The following is a 25,856-nucleotide window of genomic DNA, read 5'->3' as shown; positions in this document are numbered from 1 at the left end:
TCTACAGGGAGGAGCTTGCTCTTGGCATGAAACCCAAATGGATTTGTTACAAAGTAGTATCAGGTACAATCTACTGGTAGCACTCTCATAGCTTGGGGACAGTTTAGATGATCACAATGAACATTCCCTTCAGGGAGTGCCTCCTTCCTGCCAGGCCCCGTGCCTGCTTCCAGCAGCTCACTGTCTAGAGCAGTGATGATGGCTGATTCTCTGTCAGGCCCTCCAACACAGTTGTCCCCAGCCAATCATGGCTGTCGAGCACTTGGAAGGTGGCTAGTGTGAGTAAGGCACTCGTTTTTAAAGTGTTTATTGAATATTAATTAATGTGAATTGCAGGAGCTACCATGTTGGACAGGGCAGGTCTAGAGAGAATGAATGTAAACACCTGACCAGAGTGGGTGTGCTTTCAGCTCGTCCAACTCAGTGGACGAGCGAGAGGACAACAGTGTGTGGAGTCGGGGTGGGTCAGGGGGCAAGGGACAGGGAGTGATGAAATCCACATGAAAGATACTCAAGGGGTGCATCAGTTGCATTGGCTCTCTCCTGGATTAGATGTTTCCATCAAGGCTTTGGCAAGTGCCAGATCTCAGCCACTTCATGGCAGAAGCCTCTAACAAGAGCCTGTTGTGCCTGTTTTTATAGCCCTCATTAAATGTGCCCTTAGCTTTAGACACCAGTCACCCAGGCATGGTGGGTCAGGTTGCAGTATGAGGTCAAGTTTGTGTTCCCTCCCAAAAGGGGACAGTCCACTTCAGGACAGACTCAGGCTGCCGGGGTGCCAGTGGGTAGAACTGGCACTTTCCTTATTACATATGTTTTCTCAAGGACATACACAGGCCCATGGGTACCATTTCCAAAGTTTTGCCTTATGTTAAAGGATGTTTTCCAATGGGTGTAACTAGCTCACTATATGCTTTCTCCATTAAAAGAAATTTGTGGCCCTCTGTGTTGGAAGTAACTTTTCTACCCGATGCTGGAGCACCAGCCTCCCAGGCATAGAGATTTGGGCCTTGTAAATTGAGCCTGTGATGAGTCAGCTGGTTTCTACTGCGTGTCTGGAATCAGAGAGCAAATCAGTGTCCTTAGTACAGAGGATTCCTGTCTGCCCTCCACCCAAACTGAGTCATTTAGTATAGGTCACATAGAAGAGTTATAGGATATAGCCTATACCTCTTATTTTTTTCTGATACGGAGCTATCTCCCTGATAGTTTTTTTTTATTGAAGTAAAACTGATCTACAACTCTTAGTTCCAGGGGCACAGCATAGCAATTGTATATACTTCTATACATTTCAGAATGATCACCACAATACAGCTTTATTTAGGACCATTTGAGGTATTGTATCTCTCATGGAATGTTTGTTTCCATCTTGATTTTAGCAGCTGTGTTTGGTTGTAGGCTCTGAAGTCTTAATAGCTCGGGATGTAGATTGAAATTTTGAATGGTTTTGTCCTCAGATCATTTGGGTCCATTGAATTCAGGGTCAGTAACGGGTTCATAAATCTGCAAAATTGTGTTATCCCTTTTTTTATTCAGGTATAGTTGATGTACAATGTCATGTAAGTTTCAGGTTTACAACATATTCATATTTTTTATGAATAATTTCATGTATAGGTATTAGGAAATATTGCCTATATTCTCTATGTTGTACAATATATCCTTGTAGCTTATTTATTTTATACCTAATAGTTTATACTTAATCCCCTACCCCTATCTGGCCCCTCCCCTGTTTCCTCTCTTGGCTGGTAACCACTAGTTTGTTCTCTATATCAGTGAGTTGTTTTTGTTACATCGATTCACTTGCTGTGTTTTTTAGATTCCACAGTGATATCATACAGTATTTGTCTTTCTCTGGCAGACTTATTTCATTTAGGATAATGTCCTCTAAGTCTATCCATATTGTTTTAAATGACGTTATTTCATTCTTTTTTATGACTGACAAATATTCCATTATATGTGTTTATATTAGAGAGAGAGAGTGTGTGTGTTTTGAAGAAACATCCAATAGGATGATTGGCTTATGATAGAGAACTTTAAAAATTATTTATTATTACAAGATACATCACTTTATATACGAGATTAAAATAAAAAAAAGAAGGGTTCAAATGAATAGTTAAAGTTCTCTTTCTCCCTGACCCCTTTTCTCATTCTGTAAACATAACCACTGTTACCAGGCTGTGTGTAAGCTTCCGTCCAGAAGATTTTTATGGCTATAAATGTAGATATTCATGGAAAAAAATTTCTCTGCACCTTTATTTATGTAATACTGTATCTTGGAGCTCTCTCCCATGTCAGCACATAGGTTTATGCCTTTCTTCTTTTTAATAGATTTAATTTTTTATATCAGTTTTAGGCTCAGAGCAATATTGAGCAGAAGGTATGTAGTTTTCTCGTATACCTCCTGACCGCACACATACACAGCCTCTCTCATTACCAACACCCCCCTCCTCACCAGAATGTTACCTTCATTACCATTGATTAACCTATATTGACAGTATTATCATCACCCAAAGTGCATAGTTTGAATTGTGTTTCACTCTTGGTGGTGTTGAATTCTTGTCTAGGAAATCCCATGGTCAGAGGAGCCTGGTAGGCTATAGTCCATGGAGTCCCACAGAGTTGGACATGGCTGAGCATGCACACACTTGGTGTTGTGCATTCTTTGGGTTTAGACAAATATATAATGGCATGCATCCACCATCAGAGTATCATACAGAATAGTCTCACTGCTCTAAAAATTCTCTGTGGTCCTCCTAGTCATTCTGCCCCCACACAGCCCCTGGCAACCGCTGATCCTTTTTACTGTCTTCATATTTGTCTTTCTAGAATGTCAGATAGTCAGAATCATACACTATCTTACTTTTACAATTGGCTGCTTTCTCTTAGTATGGGCATTGGAGGTTCCTCTGTGTCTTTTCATGCCTTGATAGCTTATTTATTTTTAGTGCTGAATAATATTCTGTTGTCTTGACTGTAACACAGTTTATTTATCTGCTCACTTACTGAGGGACAAAGAAGCCTGGTGGACTACAGTCCATGGGATTGCAAAGAGTTAGACACGACTGAGTGACTAACATTCACTTTCTGAAGGACATCTTGGCTGTTTCCAAGCTTTCATAATTATGAATGAAGAAATTATAAACATCTGTGTGCAGGTTTTTGTTTGGACATAAGTTTTTAACTCCTTTGGGTAAACACGAAGGAGCACAATTGGTGGATCATATGGTATGTATGTGTTCTTAGAAAACAGCAAACTGTCTTCCAAAGTGACTGTACCATTTTGTACTCCCAGCAGTAATATGATTTCCTTTCATTCTACAGCCTTATCAGCTCTTGGTGTTGTCCATGTTCTGGATTTTGGCCATTCTCATAGGTGTATACTGGTATCTCAGTGTTTTAATTTGAATTTCCTATTGACATATGATGTGCAACATGTTTTCCTATGTGTATTTGCCATCTATCTGTCTTCTTTAATGTGTCAGTTAAAGTCTTTAGTCCATTGTTTTCACTTGGTCTGCTTTTGTTTATGTGTATAGCTTTAGCAACCTCCTTACAAGGCATATACCAACTCTGACTCACACAGTTCATATCTTTTTTTTCTTTATCTCTTTCCCCCTCAGCATTCTTGATATATAATTGACAATGTGATGATTTGCTACATGTATATATTGTGAAGTGATTGCCACAATAAGATTAGTTAACACATTTATGTAGGTCAGGAAGCAACAGTTAGAACTGGACATGAAACAACAGACTGGTTCCAAATAGGAAAAGGAGTACATCAAGGCTGTATACTGTCACCCTGCTTATTTAACTTCCATGCAGGGTACATCATGAGAAATACTGGGCTGGAAGAAGCACAAGCTGGAATCAAGATTGCCAGGAGAAATATAAATAACCTCAGATATGCAGATAACACCACCCTTAGGGCAGAAAGTGAAGAGGAACTAAAAAGCCTCTTGATGAAAGGTAAAGAGGAGAGTAAAAAGTTGGCTTAAAGCTCAACATTCAGAAAACGAAGATCATGGCATCTGGTCCCATCACTTCATGGGAAATAGATGGGGAAACAGTGTCAGACTTTATTTTTCTGGGCTCCAAAATCACTGCAGATGGTGATTGCAGCCATGAAATTAAAAGACACTTACTCCTTGGAAGGAAAGTTATGACCAACCTAGATAGCATATTGAAAAGCACAGACATTACTTTGCCAACAAAGGTCTGTCTAGTCAAAGCTATGGTTTTTTCAGTACTCATGTATGGATGTGAGAGTTGGACTATGAAGAAGGCTGAGTGCTGAAGCATTGATGCTTTTGAACTGTGGTGTTGGAGAAGACTCTTGAGAGTCCCTTGGACTGCCAGGAGATCCAACCAGTCCATCCTAAAGGAGATCAGTCCTGGGTGTTCTTTGGAAGGATTGATGCTAAAGCTGAAACTCTTAATACTTTGGCCACCTCATGTGAAGAGTTGACTCATTGGAAAAGACTCTGATGCTGGGAGGGATTGGGGGCAGGAGGAGAAGGGGATGACAGAGGATGAGATGGCTGGATGGCATCACTGACTCGATGGACGTGAGTTTGAGTGAACTCCGGGAGTTGGTGATGGACAGGGATGCCTGGGGTGCTGTGATTCATGGGGTCGCAAAAAATCGGACACAACTGAGCGACTGAACTGAACTGAACTAAATTGCATTTGTGTGTGTGTGTGTGTATCTGGTGAGAACATTTAGGATCTACCCTCTTGACGATAGTGTATCATATTCTTGCAAATTGCTAATTACAGTTACCAAACAGGTTCGTCTAGTCAAGGCTGTGGTTTTTCCTGTGGTCATGTATGGATGTGAGAGTTGGACTGTGAAGAAGGCTGAGCGCCGAAGAATTGATGCTTTTGAACTGTGGTGTTGGAGAAGACTCTTGAGAGTCCCTTGGACTGCCAGGAGATCCAACCAGTCCATTCTGAAGGAGATCAGCCCTGGGATTTCTTTGGAAGGAATGATGCTAAAGCTGAAACTCCAGTACTTTGGCCACCTCATGCGAAGAGTTGACTCATTGGAAGAGACTCTGATGCTGGGTGGGATTGGGGGCAAGAGGAGAAGGGGTAGACAGAGGATGAGATGGCTGGATGGCATCACTGACTCGATGGACGTGAGTCTGAGTGACCTCCAGGAGTTGATGATGGACAGGGATGCCTGGCGTGCTGCGATTCATGGGGTTGCAAAGAGTTGGACGCGACTGAGTGACTGATCTGATCTGATACCACACACTTATTAGATCCCTAGAACTCATTCATCTTGTAACTGGAAGTTTATACCCTATGGCCAACAATGACCAACATCTCCCCATTTCCCCCAGCCCTGCAGTCCCTGGCAGCCAGCCACCATTCTACTTTGTTTCTATGAGTTAGGTTTTTTTTTAGACTCTATGTGCAGGTGAAGTCATACAGTTATTTGTCTTCCTCTGACTTTTTTCACTTAGCATAATACCTTCTAGATATATCCATATTGTTGAAAAGTTAGAATCTCCTTCTTTTTAATGGCAAATAAGATTCTGTGGTGTATATGTATATACCACATTTACTTTATCCATTCATCTATCTGTGGACGCTTAGTTTCCATATCTTGGCTATTGGGAGGAAGGCTGCAAGGAACATAGCTGGAGGGGGTGGTGGTGCAGATATCTCTTTGAGATAGTGATTTCCTTTGTTTTGGCAATATGGCCACAAGTAGGATTTGATGGATCATAATTCTGTTTATCAATTTTTGAAGACCCTCCATATTATCTTCCAGAGTGGCTGAACCAATTTACTTCCTACCGCAGTGCATAACGATTACTTTTTCTCCACACCCGCACCAAAACTTAGCATGTTTTTTTGACTCTAGCCATTCTAACAGGTGTGAGGTGATACCTCATTTTGGTTTTGATTTGCATTTCCCTGATGATGGATATTGTTAAGCATCTTTTCATATACCTGTTGGCCATTTGTATATCTTCTTTGGAAAAATGTCTGTTTAGTTCCATGTGAGTGACACAAACACACATTGACGAAAAGACAGTGTCTCTTCAATAAATGGTTCTGGGAGGACTGGACAGCTTTTACATGTAAAAGAATGAAATTAGAACATTCTCTAATGCTATATGCAAAAATAAACTCAAAATGTATTAAAGTCCTAAATGTAAGAGTGAACACTATAAAATTCCTAGAGGAAAACATAGGTAGAACACTCTTTGACATAAACTGCAGGAATTAATTTTCGATCTTTTTACTAAAGTAAAGGAAATAAAAGCAAAATAAACAAATGGAACATAATTAAAAGCTTTTGCACAGCAAAGGAAACTGTCAACAAAACAGAAACCAATGCACTATGATTCATTTTGAGTTAATATGAAAAGTCTAAGGTCTGTGTCTAGGGTTTTTGTTGTTGTTGTTCCATGTGGATGTCCAGGTGTTGTAGCACCATCTGTTGAAAAGACTGTCTTTTCTCCATCATACTGCCTTTGCTCCTTTGTCAAAGATCATTTGGCTGTGTTGATGTCAGTCTGTTTCTGGGCTCCCTGTTCTGTTCCATTGATCTCTTTGTCTCTTGCTAATACCACAGTATCTTAACTTTATAGTAAGTCTTGAGATGGGTAGGGTCAGTCCTCTAACTTTGTTCTTTTCATTCAGTATTGTATAAGCTATTCTGGGTTTTCTTCCTCTCAGTATCAACTTGTCAGTATAAACTTAAAAATCAGTTTTGTCAGTCACAAAATCATTTGCTGACATTTCAATTGTGATTGCACTGAATCTAGAATCAAATTGGGAAGAACTGACATTTTGACAGTATTGAATCTTCCTATCCATGAACATGAAATATCTCTTCTCTTTTGATTTCTTTCATTAGAGTTTTATAGTTTTCTTTATATAGATCTTGTGCATATTTTGTTAGATTTCTATAAGGTGTTTATTTGGGGGAGGTGCTGCTAATGTAAACAGTGTTGTGCTTTTTGTTAATATTTCAAATTCCATTTGTTCATTGCTGGTACATAGGAAATCTACTTATATTAACCATATACCCTGCAACCTTGCTATAGTTACTTATTAGTTCTAGGATTTTTGAGTTTTGGGGTAGATTTTTTTCAATAATCATGTCTTCTGCAAAAACAGTTTTATTTCTTCCTTTCCAGTCTTTATACCTTTTTTCCTTTTCTTGTCTTACTGAAGTAGCTGGGGCTGACAGTATGATGTTGAAAAGCAGTGCTGAGAAGGGACATCATTGCCTTGTTCCTGATCATGTTAGCTGTAGGTTTTTTGTAGATATTCTTTATCAAGTTGAGGAAATTCCCTTGTAGCCCTAGTTTACTGAGAGTATACCATTCTTTTAAACAGCTGCAGAACACTTCATTGTATTGAAGAACCATATTTACTTCAACTATTCTTCAGTGAACACTTGGTCTGATTCCATTTCTTTTTGCTCTTGTAAGCAGTACTGCTATAAACATCCTGTACGTACCTCTTTGGGCACATGTGCAAGTATTTTTCTGTAACATGTACCTAAAAGTATAATCGTTGAATTGAGAAATATGCATATTTAAATTATTTTAATTGTCTAAATGTTTTAAGAATTACAGACCTGCAGGAAACTTGCAAGTACAGTGCAGGGACCTTCTTTTTTCCCCCTAATAAGTTGAGAAGATGTTACCATACCCTATGATCCTTCCTCTCACAACATACTTCAGAGTGCATTTCCTACAAACATCCTTTTGCATATCATCAATGTAACCATCTGAATTGGAAAATGAATGCAGATCCATTAATACTACCTAATTCTCAGACTCCATTCAAGTTTCACCAGTTGTTCCAATATTATCTAATACAAGGAATTCCCATTTACTATTCACCTAGATTTCCCAGTTATAGCATATTTGCTCTGGTGTATGTATTTATCTTCAAATACTTTTCTTCTGAATAATTTCAGAATCAGTCCCAAATATCTCTTGATATATCAGTATGCATTTCCTAAAAATGAGGACAACCCTCCTCTATGACTATAGTACATCCATCAAGATCAGGAAATTGACAGTGAGCCAGTATTACCATCTGGTCCACAGACCTCATTCAAATTTCACTCATTGTCCCACTGATTATCTTTATAGGTTCAGGATCCAGTCCAGGAATACCTGTTGAATTTAGCTGTCATGATTTCCCTGATCTCAGGGACTGTAGTCTCTCAATACTTGTTCAATGCTGAAAGCTGTTGCCTCATGTTTTGTTCATTTTGTGGTTATTTATGATGGGAAGGCTAATCTGATACTGGTTATTTAATCAAAGGAAGAATTGAAAGTCTACTTTAGAATATTAGAAGCTGGGTTATTAAGTGCATGACTTTTATTGGTGGATTATATGATTTAAACCCATAAAATATGTCACTTTTCCTCTTTAGAGGTTTAGGTCTTAAATTTCATCTTGCCTTATATCAGTATTTTTTTCCTTCCTGTTAGCACTTGTTATATCAGTTCAATTCAGTCACTCAATCATGTCCAACTCTTTGCGACCCTATGGACTGCAGCATGCCAGGCTTCCCTACCCATCACCAACTCCCGGAGCTTGCTCAAACTCATGTCCATTGAGTCGGTGATGCCATCCAACCATCTCATCCTCTGTCGTCCCCTTCTTTTCCCACCTTCAATCTTTCCCAGCATCAGGGTCTTTTCCAGTGAGTCAGTCCTTTGCATCACGTGGCCAGAATATTGGAGCTTCAGCATCAGTCCTTACAATGAATATATTCTGAACTGATTTCCTTTAGGGTTGACTGGTTTGATCTCCTTGCACTCCAACGGACTCTCAAGAGTCATCTCCAACACCATAGTTCAAAAGCATCAATTCTATACCCCTCAGCTTTCTTTATGGTCCAACATTCACATCCATACATGACTAATGGCAAAAACATAGCTTTGATGAGAAGGACCTTTGTCAGCAAAGTAATGTCTCTACTTTTTAATATGCTCTCTAGGTTAGCAATAGCTTCTCTTCCAAGGGAGAAGCCTCTTTTAATTTCATGGCTGCACTCACCATCTGCAGTGATTTTGGAGCCCAAGAAAATAAAGTCTGTCAGTGTTTCCATTGTTTCCCCATCTATTTGCCATGCAGTGATGGGACCAGATGCTGTGATCTTGGTTTTTTGAATGTTGAGTTTTAAGCCAGCTTTTTCACTCTCCTCTTTCACTATTATCAAGAGGCTCCTCAGTTCCTCTTTTCTTTCTGCCATGAAGGCGGTGTCATCTACATATCTGAGGTTATTGATATTTTTCCTGGAAATCTTGATTCCAGCTTGTGCTTCCTCCAGCTCAGCATTTCGTATGATGTGCTCTGCATATAAGTTAAATAAGCAGGGTAACAATATACAGCCTTGATGTACTCCTTTCCCGACTTGGAATCAGTCCATTGTTCCATGTCCAGTTCTAACCATTGCTTCTTAACATGCATACACATTTCTCAGGAGGCAGGAAAGGTGGTCTGGTATTCCCATCTCTTGAAGAATTTTCCGCAGTTGGTTGTGATCCACACAGTGAAAGGCTTTGGCATAGTCAATAAAGCAGAAATAGATGTTTTTCTGGGACTCTTTTGCTTTTTCGATGATCCAATTGATGTTGGCAATTTGATCTCCGGTTCCTCTGCCTTTTCTAAATCCAGCTTGAACATCTGGAAGTTCTTCATATACTGTTGAAGTCTTGCTTGGAGAATTTTGAGTATTTGTTTGCATGTGAGATGAGTGCAATTGTGCAGTAGTTTGAACATTCTTTGGCATTGCCTTTCTTTGGGATTGGAATGAAAACTGACCTTTTCCAGTCCTGTAGCCACTGCTGAGTTTTCCAAATTTTCTGGCATCTTGAGAGCAGCACTTTCACAGCATCATCTTTTAGGATTTGAGATAGCTCAGCTGGAATTCTATCACCTCCACTAGCTTTGTTCTTAGTGATGCTTTCTAAGGCCCACTTGACTTCAGACTCCAAGATGTCTGGCTCAGATACCATTGTGGTTATCTGGGTCATGAAGATCTTTTTGTACAGTTCTTCTGTGTATTCTTTCCACCTCTTCTTAATAGCTTCTCCTTCTGTTAGGTCCATACCGTTTCTGTCCTTCATTGAGCCCATCTTTGCATGAAATGTTCCCTTGGTATCTCTGATTTTCTTGAAGAGATCTCTAGTCTTTCCCATTCTACTGTTTTCCTCTATTTCTTGGCATTGATCACTGAGGAAGGCTTTCTTGTCTCTCCTTGCTATTCTTTAGAACTCTGCATTCAAATGGGTATATCTTTCCTTTTCTCCTTTGCCTTTTGCTTCTCTCCGTTTCTCAGCTATTTGTAAGGCCTCCTCAGACAACCATTTTGCCTTTTTGCATTTGTTTTTCTTGGAGATGGTCTTAATCACTGCCTCCTGTACAGTGTCATGAACCTCTGTCCATAGTTCATCAGGCACTCTATCAAATCTAATCCCTTAAATCTATTTCTCACTTCCACTGGATAATCATAAGGGATTTGATTTAAGTCATACCTGAATGGTCTAGTGATTTTCCCTACTTTCTTCAATTTAAGTCTGAATTTGGCAATAAGGAGTTGATGATCTGAGCCACAGTCAGCTCCTGGTCTTGTTTTTGCTGAGTGTATAGAGCTTCTCCATGTTTGGCTGCAAAGAATATAATCAATCTGATTTTGGTATTGACCATCTGGTAATGTCTATGTGTATAGTCATCTCTTGTGTTGTTGGAAGAAGGTGCTTGCTATGAACAGTGTGTTCTTTTGGCAAAACTCTGTTAGCCTTTGCCCTGCTTCTTTTTGTACTCCAAGGCCAAACTTGCCTATTACTCCAGTTGTTTCTTGACTTCCTACTTTTGCATTACAGTCCCCTATGTTGGAAAGGACATCTTTTTTTGGTGTTAGTTCTCGAAGGTCTTGTAGGACATCATAGAACCATTCGACATCAGGTTCTTCAGCATTATTGGTTGGGGCATAGACTTGGATTACTGTGATATTGAATGGTTTGCCTTGGAAAGAAACAGAGATCATTCTGTCATTTTTGAGATTGCCCCCAAGTACTGCATTTTGGACTCTTGTTCACTATGAGAGCTACGCCATTCCCTCTAAGTGATTCTTGCCCACAGTAGTAGGTATAATGATTATCTGAATTAAATTTACCCATTCTGGTCCATTTTAGTTCACTGATTCCTAGAAAGTCGATGTTCACTCTTGCCATCTCCTGTTTGAACACTTCCAATTTGCCTTGCTTCATGAACCTCACATTCCAGGTTCCTATGCAATACTGTTCTTTATAGCATCAGACTTTACTTCCATTACCAGTCACATCCTCAACTGGGTGTTGTTTTCACTTTGGCTCCATCTCTTCATTCTTTCTGGACTTATTTCTCCACTCTTCTCCAGTACCATATTGGGCACCTACCAACCTGGGGAGTTCATCTTTCAGTGCCCTATCTTTTTGCCTTTTCATCCTGTTCATGGGGTTTTCAAGGCAAGAATACTGAAGTGGTTTGCCATTCCACTGGGGATCCAGCAAAGGGACTGTGAACCCCTGGGAATTTGACTTTGGAGGCCAGTGTGATTTGATAACAGGACTTCCACAGGACTGGGAAAGCAGGCTCTTGGAGGGCACAAACAAGACCTTGTGTCACCAGGAGCCAGGAGAAAGGAGCAGTCCCCACAAGAGACTGAGCCAGACTTGTCTGTGAGTATCCAGGTTTCTCCAGTGGAGGTGTGGGTCGACAGTGGCCTGCAGCTAATCTGCTAATAGGTATATAACACCTTACTAAAAACTAGTAAGGGGGTACCCTTTCTGCCCCCTTCTGATGTCTATGTCAAAAGCTTTCTCTGTTTCTTTTATACTTTAATGAAACTTTACTACACAAAAGCTCTGAAGGATCAAGCCTCGTCACTGACCCCAGATCAAATTCTTCTCCTCCAGAGGCCAAGAGTCCCGGTGTTGTTCATGGCTCAAGGCAACAACCTTTCAATAGGAAATTTGCTCTATTTACACTCACTTTTTATTAGCATAGTTATACATATTATTGTGTTAGACAATATGGAAAGTCCATGTTTTGTATTTAACATATTTTTGTTTTTTCCATTTGGTGACTTTTGTTGAATTTTAGTTGTTGGTATTGACCTTTCTTTTCATTCTTGAATGAGTTAGAGGTTATACATCCTATATCTCTTTTTTTAGTGGTTACCGTAATTTTTTTGCTATAGGAAATAGATATTTAAAAATAAACTTTTTAAGAACAGTTTTAGATTTACAGTGCAAAGCTAATACAAAGAGTTCCCATGTGCTCTACACCTAGATAGCTTCCCTTGTTATAACATTTTATATTAGTAGAGTACATGTATCACAATTAATGAACCAACACTGATACAGTTATTAAAGTCCATACTCTATTCAGATTTTCTTAGTTTTTTACTTAAAGTCCTTTTTCTGTCCTATGGTCTGATCCAGCGTACCACGTGAATTTCCATCATTACATCTCCTTTGGCTCTTCAAGCTGTGCCAGTTTCTCAAACTTAGTTTTTGACAGCCTTGAAAGTTTTTAGGAGTATTCAGTTCAGTTCAGTTGCTCAGTCATGTCCAACTCTTTGTGACCCCATGGACTGCAGCACACCAGGCTTCCCTGTCCATCACCAACTCCTGGAGCTTGCTCATACTCATGTCCTTTGAGTTGGGGATGCCATCCAACCATCTCATCCTCTGTCATCCCCTTCTCCTCCCGCCTTCAATTTTTCCCAGCATCAGGGTATTTTCCAATGAGTCAATTCTTCTCATCACATGGCCAAAGTATTAGAACTTCACTTTCAGCATCAGTCCTTCCAATGAACATATTCTAAACGGATTTCCTTTAGGATTGGCTGGTTTGATCTCCTTGCAGTCCAATGGACTCTCAAGAGTCTTCTCCAACACCATAGTTCAAAAGCATCAATTCTTCACTGCTCAGCTTTCTGGTCCAGCTCTCATATCCATACATAACTACTGGAAAAACCATAGCTTTGACTAAAAGGACCTTTGTTGGCAAAGTCACGTCTCTGCTTTTTAATATGCCATCTAGGTTGGTCATAACTTCTCTTCCAAGGAACAAGCGTTTCTTAATTTCATGGTTGCAGTCACTACCTGCAGTGATTTTAGAGCCCAAGAAAATAAAGTCTGTCAGTGTTTCATTGTTTCCCCATCTATTTGCCATGCAGTGATGGGACTGGATGCCATGATCTTGGTTTTCTGAATGTTGAGTTTTAAGCCAGCTTTTTCACGCTCCTCTTTCACTATTATCAAGAGGCTCTTTAGTTCCTCTTCTCTTTCTCCCATAAGGGTGGTGTCATCTGCATATCTGAGGTTATTGATATTTCTCCTGGCAATCTTGATTTCAGCTTGTGCTTCATCCAGCCCAGCATTTTGCTTGATTAATCAAGTATTTTGTAGGATGCACCTCAGTTGGAGTTCTTCTGCTCTTTTCCTTGTGACTATATGGGGCTTATGGAGTTATCCTTCCTTGAAAGGAAGACCACAGAGATTTAGTGCCCTTCTCATCATATCAAGGGAATATAGTATTGGGACTTCTAGTGGTCCAGTGGTTAAGACTTTGTACTTCCACTGCAGGGGGCATGGGTTCCATCCCTGGTCAGGGAACTAAGACTCCACATGCTGTACAGAAAGACCAAAAAAAAAAAAGCAGGGAATATAGTATCAGTATAACTCATCACTATTAATCTTAATCTTGATCACCTGGCTGATGTAGTATATGTCAGTTTCTCCTCTGTAAGGTTATTTTTCTCTTCCCCACCCCTTATACTATAATCTTGGAAGGGAGTCAGCACTTATGGAGAGGAGAAATGTCTACATAAATTAATTTGAATTCTTCTGTTTTTATGTTTTTGCTGTCATTTATATCAGCATAGAGTCATGGATATTTATTTTATACATAGGGTCATAATCCAGTACCACTTTATTTTGCTACTTTAAATTTTTCCAGCTTGAGCCATTGAGAACTCTTTTCTGTCAGTTCTGTGCCCCTTTGACATATACCCACCAATATAAAATATTTTTAAAAGTACTTCCTAGCACTGTAAGAAGCTCAGATCTCATCTAGATATTTCCTGTCCCAATTTAGAATCAGCTATGTCTCCAAGGAGGTCTGGTTCCTTTTATTGGAGAATTGTGTTTAGAAACCAAAATCTGGGTGCCGGGTGTGTTCATTGCTACTTGGGTGGTGTTGCTTCTAGGCCTTTTCATCTGACAGAGCAAGGGGATGTATATCTGAATACTAACCCCATGTATATGCACATGTTTGTGAATATTTCTATATGTAACCACACACACACACACACACACACACACACATATATATAGCTAAACATTATTCATACTGATGTCTCCAATTCTAGTCAACTGTCATATGGATCTCTTTCTAATTCTCTCGTCTGTAACCTCCCTCTCCAGCAGTGAGAAACCTGGCTTCTGTAATCTACTGTCCATTTGCTTCCTTGTTTAGTTTCAGTATACATGCAAAGTGATTTGCTTGAGACTTAATGTGTATACCCTGTGGGAAACTACATGCCTACCTAGAGGGAAGGAAAGCTGTCAAGTTCAGTAGCGATCAGGGTTGGGCAGATGGGTCCACTTCTGAGGACAAATTGTCTAGTGAAAAAACCTTCTGCACAGCCTTTTTAGTTATGTGTCAGATACTAGCCTAGGTGTAGGTGCTGGGGTTGGTGGCGGGGAGCATGTCCTAGGTTGCCAAAATGCAGAGCAGCCTTTGTATGAGAGTTGGGATGGGGTGAAAGAACTTGGCTCATTATCAAAAGTCATACTATGAAGAAGTTTTTTCTATAAGGTTATATTAAATACTTCATTTTTCATACAGTTGAACCTTCAGTCTTCTAGTGGACTGAGAACTGTTTTTTTTTTTTTGGTTTTGTTTTGTTTTTGCTGTTGTTTTGGAATCAATAGATTGCTTGTTGAGGGATATCAATTCAGTGTATCTTTGGGTGGCTTCAACTGATTTCCTTTTGTGGCATTGTCTTCATAATACTGTCTAAAGGGAAGTGACAGTTACAAGAGTATATTTGTATTATTTTATTTTTTTACAAGAGAGTTACATTTTTAAATCTTTTTTTTCTTTTTAATTTTCAGGATCTGGGGACACTGGCGGTTTCCGTCTGGAGGATGCAGTGGAAGGAACTTCTTCAGTAAAGCGTGAGTAGTAAATCAGACTATTAAATACATATAACAGTGCTTAATATGCGCTACCCATTTAGAATACACATTCTAGGAAAATAGTAGGTGGCCTGTTTCACTTAATCAGATATAACATGGTTATTATAATTTGAATTATTTAAAAGAAAATCTGGATATTTAAAATCCTTTGTTTCCTTTATGGAGAATACCAAAAATGTATAATAATTGACCCAGGATTTTCTCTGACTCAAGTCATAGCCCTTGGTGGTGTGACACCCCAGCAGTCACCTCCAAGGACTAGCTTTTTCTAGCTCAGAAAAAGATACCTTGAAGTGAATAAGGGATTTGTTTCTCCTTTTAGATCTTTTTATAGTGACTATTCTTTATGTGGTGTCTACGTGTAACCTCTCAAATGCTAAGCTTTATCATCAATTTCTCTTTAAATTTTTTAAATTTAAATTTTTCTCTCAAGGTTAACCTTTTTTTTTTTACTTTTCTTTTTTTAATTTATTTTAATTAGAGGCTAATTACTTTACAATATTGTGGTGGGTTTTGCCATATATTGACATGAATCAGCCATGGGTGTACATGTTTTCCCCATCCTGAACCCCCCTCCCACCTCCCTCCCCATTCCATCCCTCAGGGTCATCCCAGTGCACCAGCCCTGAGTGCCTGGTCTCATGCATCGAACCTGGACTGGCGATCTATTTCACATATGATAATACACACGTTTCAATTCTATTCTCTCAAATCATCCCACCCTTGCCTTCTCCCACAGAGTTCAAAAGTCTGTTCTTTACATCTGTGTCTCTCTTGCTGTCTCACATATAGGTCACCATTACCATCTTTCTAAATTCCATATATATGCATTAATATACCGTATCGGTGTTTTTCTTTCTGACTTCGCTGTGTATAATAGGCTCCAGTTTCATCCACCTCATTAGAACTGATTCAAATGCATTCTTTTTAATAGCTGAGTAATATTTCATTGTGTATATGTACCACAGCTTTCTTATCCATTCGTCTGCCAATGGACATCTAAGTTGCTTCCATGTCCTGGCTATTATAAACAGTGCTGTGATGAACATTGGGGTACACGTGTCTCTTTCAATTCTGTAAACCATTCTTTTAAACATCCATGAATACTTAGAAAGTAAAGCTGATATTGCCCTTGGTCCCTCCTCATCCTGTAACACCTGCTCCCATTCCCCAGAGGGAATTGCCTAAGCCAATTTGGAATATGCGGGTCCCAATTAGTTTTCTCTGCTGTTATGAACATTTATATATATAGCTTGTTCAGTGTTTTATGTTTTACATAACGTGTGCTGCTGCTGATGCTGCTAAGTCTCTTCAGTCGTGTAGGGCGTCTTCATTTCAGTTATATGTATATATTTCACAACTTAAAAAAAATTAATATGTATTGAAGACCTGAGTAAATATAGCTCTCTATGGTAGTTTCCTTTGTTACAGGATGTTTTAACAAAGTAACACAGACTGGGTGACTTAAAACCACAGAAATTTGTTTACTCCCAGTTCTGGAGGCCAGAAATTCAAAATCACAGTGTTGGCAGAACATACTCCTCTTTGAAGGCTCCAGGTGAAGAATGCTTCCTTGCCTAACCTAGCTTCTGGTGGCTCCAGGTGGTCTTCAGCTTGCAGCTGCATGGCTCCTATCTTTGTCTCCATCTTCACTTGCCCTTCTTCATGTGTGTGTCTTCCCCTCAGTCTTTTATAAGGACACTTTTTGTTGAATTTAGAATCTACCTGGATAATCTCGAATTATCTCATCCCACGATCTTTACTTAATTACATCTGCAAAGACCCTTTTTTCCAAGTAAAGTCACATTCATAAGATTAGTACTTGGCTATATATTTTGAGAGCCACCATTAAGCATACTACATTTTATATCTCATACACAAACGTTTGCTTCATGAAACTGGTATTCCAGTGGTATGGCTTCAGCCATGGCCAGTGATGCTACTTCTTACTGGCAGACATGTGGTTTGTTTTTATTTTGCACAGTTACACATGGGACTTAAGTGAGCATTCTTGTCTGTTTCCTTTGTTCTCAAGTATAATGAAACTACAAGGCCAAAGGGTATATGTATTTTATACTTTAATAGATGCTGACAAATTGTTTCCAAAATGATTGTGCCATCACGTACTCCCACTGATACTGTTATGAGTACCTTTTTCCCCAGACCTTCATCATCACCAAATTTTACCAATTAAAAACATTTTACCAGCATGATGGACGAAAGAGATCCTATTTTTTTTTTTTTTTGGCCATTTGCATTTTCCTCTTTGAATTGTCTGTTCATATCCTTCCCCCATTTTTCTGCCAAGTTGCTTGTCTTTTTTTTCTAATGAGTATGAAAGGTCTGTTTGTATATTCAGGATTGAGAAGGGCAGGGACTCAGGAATTAGACTGCGTGTGTCTGAACTCTGCCTCTGTCACTTATCAACTGTTACCTTGAGTGAGTTATCTTTCTTGCACCTCCATTTCCTCATCTGTTGCATGAGGTTAATAATAATAATGAATTAGTAATAATTGTAAGAGTTCAATGAGATGGCCCCTGTGAAGCATTTAGCAGAGGGCTTGATACAAGGTGAGTGCTCAGTGTCAGCCATTATTATTATTTGATTTCATTGGACGGACTTACTGTGGCTGGGCCTCTGGTGTAAGAGTCAAGCATATATGATGAATGTACACCTACTTAAACTGATCAAGAAAGTCAACATAATTCCCGTCTAACCTCCAGATAGAATTTTTGCAGAAATCAGATCAGATCAGTCACTCAGTCGTGACCGACTCTTTGCAACCCCATGAATCACAGCACGCCAGGCCTCCCTGTCCATCACCAACTCCCGGAGTTCACTCAGACTCACGTCCATCGAGTCAGTGATGCCATCCAGCCATCTCATCCTCTGTCGTCCCCTTCTCCTCCTGCCCCCAATCCCGCCCAGCATCAGAGTCTTTTCCAATGAATCAACTCTTCGCATGAGGTGGCCAAAGTACTGGAGTTTCAGCTTTAGCATCATTCCTTCCAAAGAAATCCCAGGGCTGATCTCCTTCAGAATGGACTGGTTGGATCTCCTGGCAGTCCAAGGGACTCTCAAGAGTCTTCTCCAACACCATAGTTCAAAAGCATCAATTCTTCGGTGCTCAGCCTTCTTCACAGTCCAACTCTCACATCCATACATGAGCACTGGAAAAACCATAGCCTTGACTAGACGAACCTTTGTTGGCAAAGTAATGTCTCTGCTTTTGAATATGCTATCTAGGTTGGTCATAACTTTCCTTCCAAGCAGTAAGCGTCTTTTAATTTCATGGGTGCAGTCACCATCTGTAGTGATTTTGGAGTCCAGAAATAGGCTGATCCTAAAATTCATATGCAAATTCAAGAAACCCCGGGTAGTCAAAACTGTCTTGAAAAGGATGTTAGAGGACTCACACTTCCAAATGTCAGAGCTTACTACAAAGCTGCAGTAATCAAAATAGTCTGGTATTTATCACAAAGGTAGACATAACTCAATGGAATAGAATTGAGAGTCTAGAGATGAACTATTATATCTGTGGCCAGTTGAATTTTGACCAAGGTGCTGAGACTGTTCAGCGAGGGAAGGAATGGTCTCTTCAATAAATGGTGTTGGGGACAATTGGATATCCACATACAAAAAGTAAATTTGGACCCCTGCCTCACACCTTATATAAAAATTAACTCAAAATGGGCCATATACATAAAAACAAACTTCTAAGAGATTTATAGTTTTGTGTATGGTGTGAGGTGAGAGCCTTGAGCATTCTCAGGCCTTTCCTGAGCATTTCCATAGTCTTATACATGCAGGTGGCCTTTTAGATTCCCAGGAAAATCAATATAGTTAATAACAGTGATGGTTTTAATGAAATCGTTTAACATCTCCAAAACCAAACACGACCAAACAACAAAACAAGCATAGTACATGTAAACACACCCCCAATTTGTAAGTTTGTTAATTTCCTGATGGAGAACTGTTTAATATTTCGGTCCCTTTCTCAGTTGTGTGCCAGCCCATCTGATCTTCATCAGCACCCATTAGCCAGTGTGTCTGGGACCCATAGGACCACCAGAACATGTGTCTTTGGTGGAATGGCATCCTTTAAAACCAGGTCACTCTGCCATCCATTTTTTTCTATCTTAGCTTGCTTCTCATGCGACTGAGGTTTCAGAGAGATAGGCCCATCCATCTCTCCTTGGCCTAGTTGTTTTTCCAGTTGGAGAACATTTCTCCTTTTTCCATTGTATATTTCTTATTGAAAGAGTCCCTGACACCTCGGTCAGGGTATTTGTATGTGACATCCATTCATCCATATTGAACAATGTTTACTGGGTGCTTGCTCGTTGCCAGGCACTTCCCCAGGAGCTGGGCATGCCACGTGGACTAGGTCGTTGCCCTCAGGGAGCTCTTTTCTCCAGAAGGACACAGTACATATAACAATTTCAGATGTTATGTTATCCAGTGCACTCCAGTGCACTGGAGCAGATGCAATAGGGTGATGGGACAGGGAGGGCCCAAAATAACTTTAGATTAAGCAGTAGAGGCCTTTTGCAGGAAGGGCGACATGCAGGAGCAAGGAAACAGCCTTCAAAGCCAAGGGATCAGGTTTAAGAGCTGCGAGGCAGCAAAGAACCTCATTGAGTCTGGGGCCTAGAAGGTGGCCTGTGTGGCTAGAGTATGGACAGTGTTGGAGAAAAGGAGGAGCAGTTGGCAGGGGCTGGATCATTTAGGGTGTTAGCAGGTATGGTGACCACTTTATTATAAGTACAAGGGGAAGCTCCTGGAATATTTAAAGCTTTATTTAGAGAGAATTCCCATACCATACAACTCACCTATTTAAAACATACAATTTGGTCTTTTCTGGTGTATTCACATAGTTGTGCATCCATCACTATAGCCAATTTTAGAGCATTTTATCACCTTAGAAGAAACCTTGTTCCCTTCCCTTAGTGCCCCCTGATTCCTTGATTCTTCCCCTCCCCTAGAGCCCCTGGCAACCACCAGTCTCCTTCCTGTCTCCCTGCATTTCCTTGTTCTGGGACATGTCAGTGGAGTCATATAATGTGTAGACTTAAATTTGGCTTCTTTCACTTGGAGTAACACTTTCAGGGTTCACCATGTTGGTTTCAGAATTTTGCCCCTCCCTCTCCCCTGCCTTCACACCCTCTTCCCTCATCTCTCCCCTTTTCACTCTGTGTGCAATTGTCTCACAGGGGGATCTGCTTTTTCTTTTGCCAAATCAAGCTTCTTATGAGTGCCCCAAATTTCTCCGAATGCCATTGACACTGTCATAGAGCCCCACCCAGGGGAAGCGGCCCAGCTTATTGACTGTTTGGTTGTGGCACACCTTACAAAGAGGCACTCCCAGCAGGAGTGCAGTGTTGCTGGCCACGTTCACTGAGCATCAGAGAATCTTTGTTAAGTCTGTCATTTTGAGCGAGGCTTCACAGAAACAGATGACTTTATTTTAGGAGCTCACTGCTTTGATGACCTTGGCCTACTCTTCTAATTCCTTGATAAGTAGCTAGACTTTGCTCATTTCAATTGTTGACGATAATAAATCCCATTTAAAGGCTCACGACTAGAAAATCTGAAGTTAATGGTGTCTTAAAAAGTACACAAATCCAGCATCATGCTCTGCATCACCACAGGCTCAGGCTCTGATGCAGCAGCTGGTTCCCTAGACATACAAGGAACATATACTCTTGAACTGGCACCTGTAGTTCTTCAGAGAAACCAGGATCCTCCAGAAACTGGGAATAGTAGGGTAGAGTCCCACAAAGCCATCGTGATCACGATGCTATGGCATGGCTTAAGGATAGACATGCAGATCAAATGAATACAAATTAGAGTCCCAAGTCCTTAGCATCTATGTTTTTTTCAAGCCAGAAGAAATAATTTTTACACAAGAGCTGTATGAATCATGGATTTTAAGCTAATAATATGTAAGTCACAATTGCTTTTCTAAATATTGCACAAATGGTGGTTTCAGTAATGTCATTTCTCTTTCCTAACTATGTGTGTGCTAAGTTGGCTTCAGTGGTGTCTGACTCTTTGCAACCTTATGAACTATAACCTGCCAGGCTCCTCTGTCATGGCAATAATACTGGAGTGGGTTGCCATTTCCTACTCCAGGGGATCTTCCTGACTCTGGGATCAAACCTGCATCTCTTATGTCTCCTGCATTGGCAGGCGGGTTATTTAGCACCACCTGGGAAGCTGTATTCCTAACTATACATATCACCATAATACAAGATATACATAAGGAGCCTCATTTAGACAGGTAAGCTGTACTTCTTCATTTAAAAAAATTTTTATTTCATATTGGAGGATAGTTGATTAATAATGATGTTAGTTACAGGTGTACAGTAAAGTGATTCACTTACACCCATAAAAATATCCATTATTTTTCAAATTACTTTCCCATTTAGGTTATTATAGCATATTGAGCCAAGTTCCCTGTGCTATACGGTAGGTCCTTGTTGGTTGTCTATTTTGTACTTATTCATTTTACAGGTACAAAGTCAAATGGAAATTATAGATATAAAACTATCTCTAAACTGATGATGTAGATTTTTTTTTGAAAAATACACAATGATAGCATGTGTCACTTGTGGTTCCCTTACCATAAAAATCAATCTACTGATTTGGCCTTCACATTGAAGTAGGCATTACACTTCACATTTAAGTATACCCAATGCCTTCCCTTCAGGGAAGAACCTCTTTGAGATCCTTATTTCCTTTCTTTTGGATATATATCCAGAAGTAGAAATGTCTATTTAGATCTTCTACCCCTTTTTTGATTGGGTTGTTTATTTTTTGATAGTGCTAATTTTAATTTTTTTGAGGAACCTCCATACTGTTTTCCATAGTGGTTACACCATTTTACATTCCCACTGACAGTGTATAAGGAGTTCCTTATTCTCCACATCCTCATCAACACATTTATCTTTTTTTTTTGATAGTTATCTTCCCAACAGGTATGAGATGATGTCTCTTTGTGGTTTTGATTTGCATTTCCCTGATAATTAGTGATGTGGGGATCTTTTCATGTACTTAATGGCCATTTGTATGTTTTCTTTGGAGAAATGTCTTAAGTGCTTTGCCCATTTTTAAATTGAAGTATAGTTGATGTACAATATTATGTAAGTTACAGGTGTACAATTTAGTGCTTCACAATTTTTAAAGGTTATACTCCATTTATAGTTGTTATATAATATTGGCTATATTCCATGTGTTGTATGATATATCCTTGTAGCTTATTTTATACATAACACTTTGTCCCTCTTAATCCCCCACCCCTATCTTGTTCCTCCCCCTTCCCTCTACCCCTGGTAACTACTAGTTTATTCTCTGTGAATCTGTTTCTTTTTTTTTTTTATTCACTAGTTCTATTTTTTAGATTCCACATATAAGTGATACAGTATTTGTCTGTCTGACTTACTACACTTAGCATAATACCATCCAAGTCCTTCTGTGTTGTTACAAATGGCTACATTTCATTCTTTTTTTATGGTTTCCATATCTTTAGCTATTGTAAATAATGCAGCTATGAACATTGCTGTGCATCTATTTTTTTGGATTAGTGTTTTGGGTTTTTTTTTGAAATATACACAGGAGTGAAATTGCTGGATCATATAGTAGTTCTATTTTTAGATTTTTGAGAAGCCTCCATACTATTTTCCATAGCAGCTGCCCCAATTTACATTCCAGCAGCAGTGCACATGGGTTCCCTTTTCTTCACATCCTTGCCAATAATTTTTTGTGGTCTTTTTGATGGTAGCCATTATGACATGTGAGGGTAATCATTGTGGTTTTGATTGACATTTGCCTAGTGATTAGTGATATGTCTCTTTTCGTGTGTCTATTGGCCATCTACATGCCTCTTTTGGAAAAAAATGTCTGTTCAGTTTTTCTGACTATTTTTTAATCAGGTTGTTTGTTGTTCTGTTGTTGAGCTGTATGAGTTGTTTATATATTTGTATGTTAATCCCTTATTGATCAAATCATCTGTAAATATTTTCTCTCAGTAAGTTGTCTTTTCATTTTGTCAGTGATTTACTTTCATATGATGTAAGTTTTAGTATGTTATGTTTTTATTTTCACTCATCTCAGTGTATTTTATGATTTCCTTTGTGAGTTCTTCTTTGACCCCTTGTTATTAGAAGTGTACAATGTAATTTCCATATTACTGGAAATTTTTCAAATGGCCCTATGTTAATGATTTCTGTTTTCATTCCACTGTGGTTGGAGAACACAATTTGTATGATTTCAGACTTAAAATATATTGAGATATGTTTTGAAGCCTAGCATGTGGTCTGTCTTGGTTCAGAATGTCCCATGTGCAATTGAGTAGAATGTATTTCCTGCGTGAGGGGATGTGTTCTGTAGATGTTTGGTAGATCTGGTTGATTTATTGCTAAGTTGCATCAGTAGTGTCCGACTCTGTGTGACCCCAGAGACGGCAGCCCACCAGGCTCCCCTGTCCCTGGGATTCTCCAGGCAAGAACACTGGAGTGGGTTGCCATTTATTTCTCCAATGCATGAAAGTGAAAAGTCTAAGTGAGGTCGCTCAGTCGTGTCCGACTTTTGCGACCCCATGGACTGCAGCCTACCAGGCTCCTCTGTCCATGGGATTTTCCAGGCAGGAGTACTGGAGTGGGGTGCCATTGCCTTCTTCTTGATTTATAGTATTGCTCAAATCTTGTATTTTCTTTTTGTTATATCTATGATTGAAAGGATTATATTGAGATCTCCAACTATTATTGTTGAACTGTCTTATGTTCCCTTCAATTTTGTCATGTTTTACTTCGTATATTTTGGGGACTCTATTGTAAGGTGCACATATGTTTAAAATTTTGTCTTACTGCTGTGTTTATCCTTTCATCATTATAAAATGTTACCCTTTGACTCTTGTAAAAATTTTTGTCTTAAAGACTATTTTATTTGATAATAGTATCACTCTTACAGCTCTCTTAAGGTTGCTATTTGCATAGTATATCTTTATTAATCCTTGTACTTTCAACTAGTTTCTATTATTGCTGTATTTTTTTTTTTCTGAATAGTTGATTAATGATTGAGTGATTCCTGTGTGTAAAACTAAACCTGTTTCATCTCTGCCTCTCCCATTACTTAAATTTCATTTCTCTCTACTACCTCCAGTTGTAGGAATAGTTATAGCATAGTCTCTTTTTTGGTTTCATTATTTTAATTTTATTCTATTTTTAGTTTTTTAATATAAATTTATTTATTTTAATTGGAGGCTAATTACTTTACAATATTGTATTGGTTTTGCCATACATCAACATGAATCTGCCATGGGTGTACACGTGTTCCCCATCCTGAATCCCTCTCCCACCTCCCTTCCCATACCATCCCTCTGAGTCACCCCAGTGCACCAGCCCCGAGCATTCTGTATCATGCATCGAACCTGGTCTGGTGATTCATTTCACATATGATATTATACATGTTTCAATGCCATTCTCCCAAATCATCCCACCCTCGCCCTCTCCCACAGAGTCCAAAAGACTGTTCTATACATTTGTGTCTCTTTTGCTGTCTTGCATACAGGGTTATCATTACCATCTTTCTAAATTCCATATATATGCGTTAGAATTCTGTATTGGTGTTTTTCTTTCTGGCTTACTTCACTCTGTATAATAGACTCCAGTTTCATTCACCTCATTAGAACTGATTCAAATGTATTCTTTTTAATGGCTGAGTAATACTCCATTGTGTATATGTACCACAGCTTTCTTATCCATTCGTCTGCTGATGGGCATCTAGGTTGCCTCCATGTCCTGACTATTATAAACAGTGCTGCGATGAACACTGGGGTACACGTGTCTCTTTCCATTCTGGTTTCCTTGGTGTGTATGCCCAGCAGTGGGATTGCTGGATCATAAGGCAGTTCTATTTCCAGTTTTTTAAGGAATCTCCACACTGTTCTCCATAGTGGCTGTACTAGTTTGCATTCCCACCAACAGTGTAAGAGGGTTCCCTTTTCTCCACACCCTCTTCAGCATTTATTGCTTGTAGACTTTTGGATCGCAGCCATTCTGACTGGCGTGAAATGGTACCTCATAGTGGTTTTGATTTGCATTTCTCTGATAATGAGTGATGTTGAGCATCTTTTCATGTGTTTGTTAGCCATCTGTATGTCTTCTTTGGAGAAATGCCTGTTTAGTTCTTTGGCCCATTTTTTGATTGGATCATTTATTTTTCTGGAGTTGAGCTGCAGGAGTTGCTTGTATATTTTTGAGATTAATTCTTTGTCAGTTGCTTCATTTGCTATTATTTTCTCCCATTCTGAAGGCTGTCTTTTCACCTTGCTTATAGTTTCCTTTGTTGTGCAGAAGTTTTAAATTTTTATTAGGTCCCATTTGTTTATTTTTGCTGTTATTTCCAATATTCTGGGAGGTGGGTCATAGAGGGTCCTGCTGTGATTTATGTCGGAGAGTGTTTTACCTATGTACTCCTCAAGGAGTTTTATAGTTTCTGGTCTTACATTTAGATCTTTAATCCATTTTGAGTTTATTTTTGTGTATGGTGTTAGAAAGTGTTCTAGTTTCATTCTTTTACAAGTGGTTGACCAGTTTTCCCAGCACCACTTG

At 39.3% G+C, this 25,856-nt stretch overlaps 1 protein-coding gene across 2 annotated transcripts in view; it reads left to right on the top strand.

The window, feature by feature from the left end:
- CD99L2 (CD99 molecule like 2) overlaps positions 1 to 25,856 on the top strand; it is a 119,137-nt gene that overhangs the window by 62,130 nt on the left and 31,151 nt on the right. For both annotated transcript variants that reach the window (XM_061408723.1, XM_061408724.1), the window contains exon 2: positions 15,159 to 15,221. In XM_061408723.1, coding sequence (XP_061264707.1) covers positions 15,159 to 15,221 — 63 coding nt within the window. The remainder of the gene's footprint in view (positions 1 to 15,158; positions 15,222 to 25,856) is intronic.

Source organism: Bos javanicus, chromosome X (assembly GCF_032452875.1).
Source record: "Bos javanicus breed banteng chromosome X, ARS-OSU_banteng_1.0, whole genome shotgun sequence".
Lineage (NCBI taxonomy): Eukaryota > Metazoa > Chordata > Mammalia > Artiodactyla > Bovidae > Bos > Bos javanicus.
This window is presented reverse-complemented; position numbering and strand designations above follow the sequence as displayed.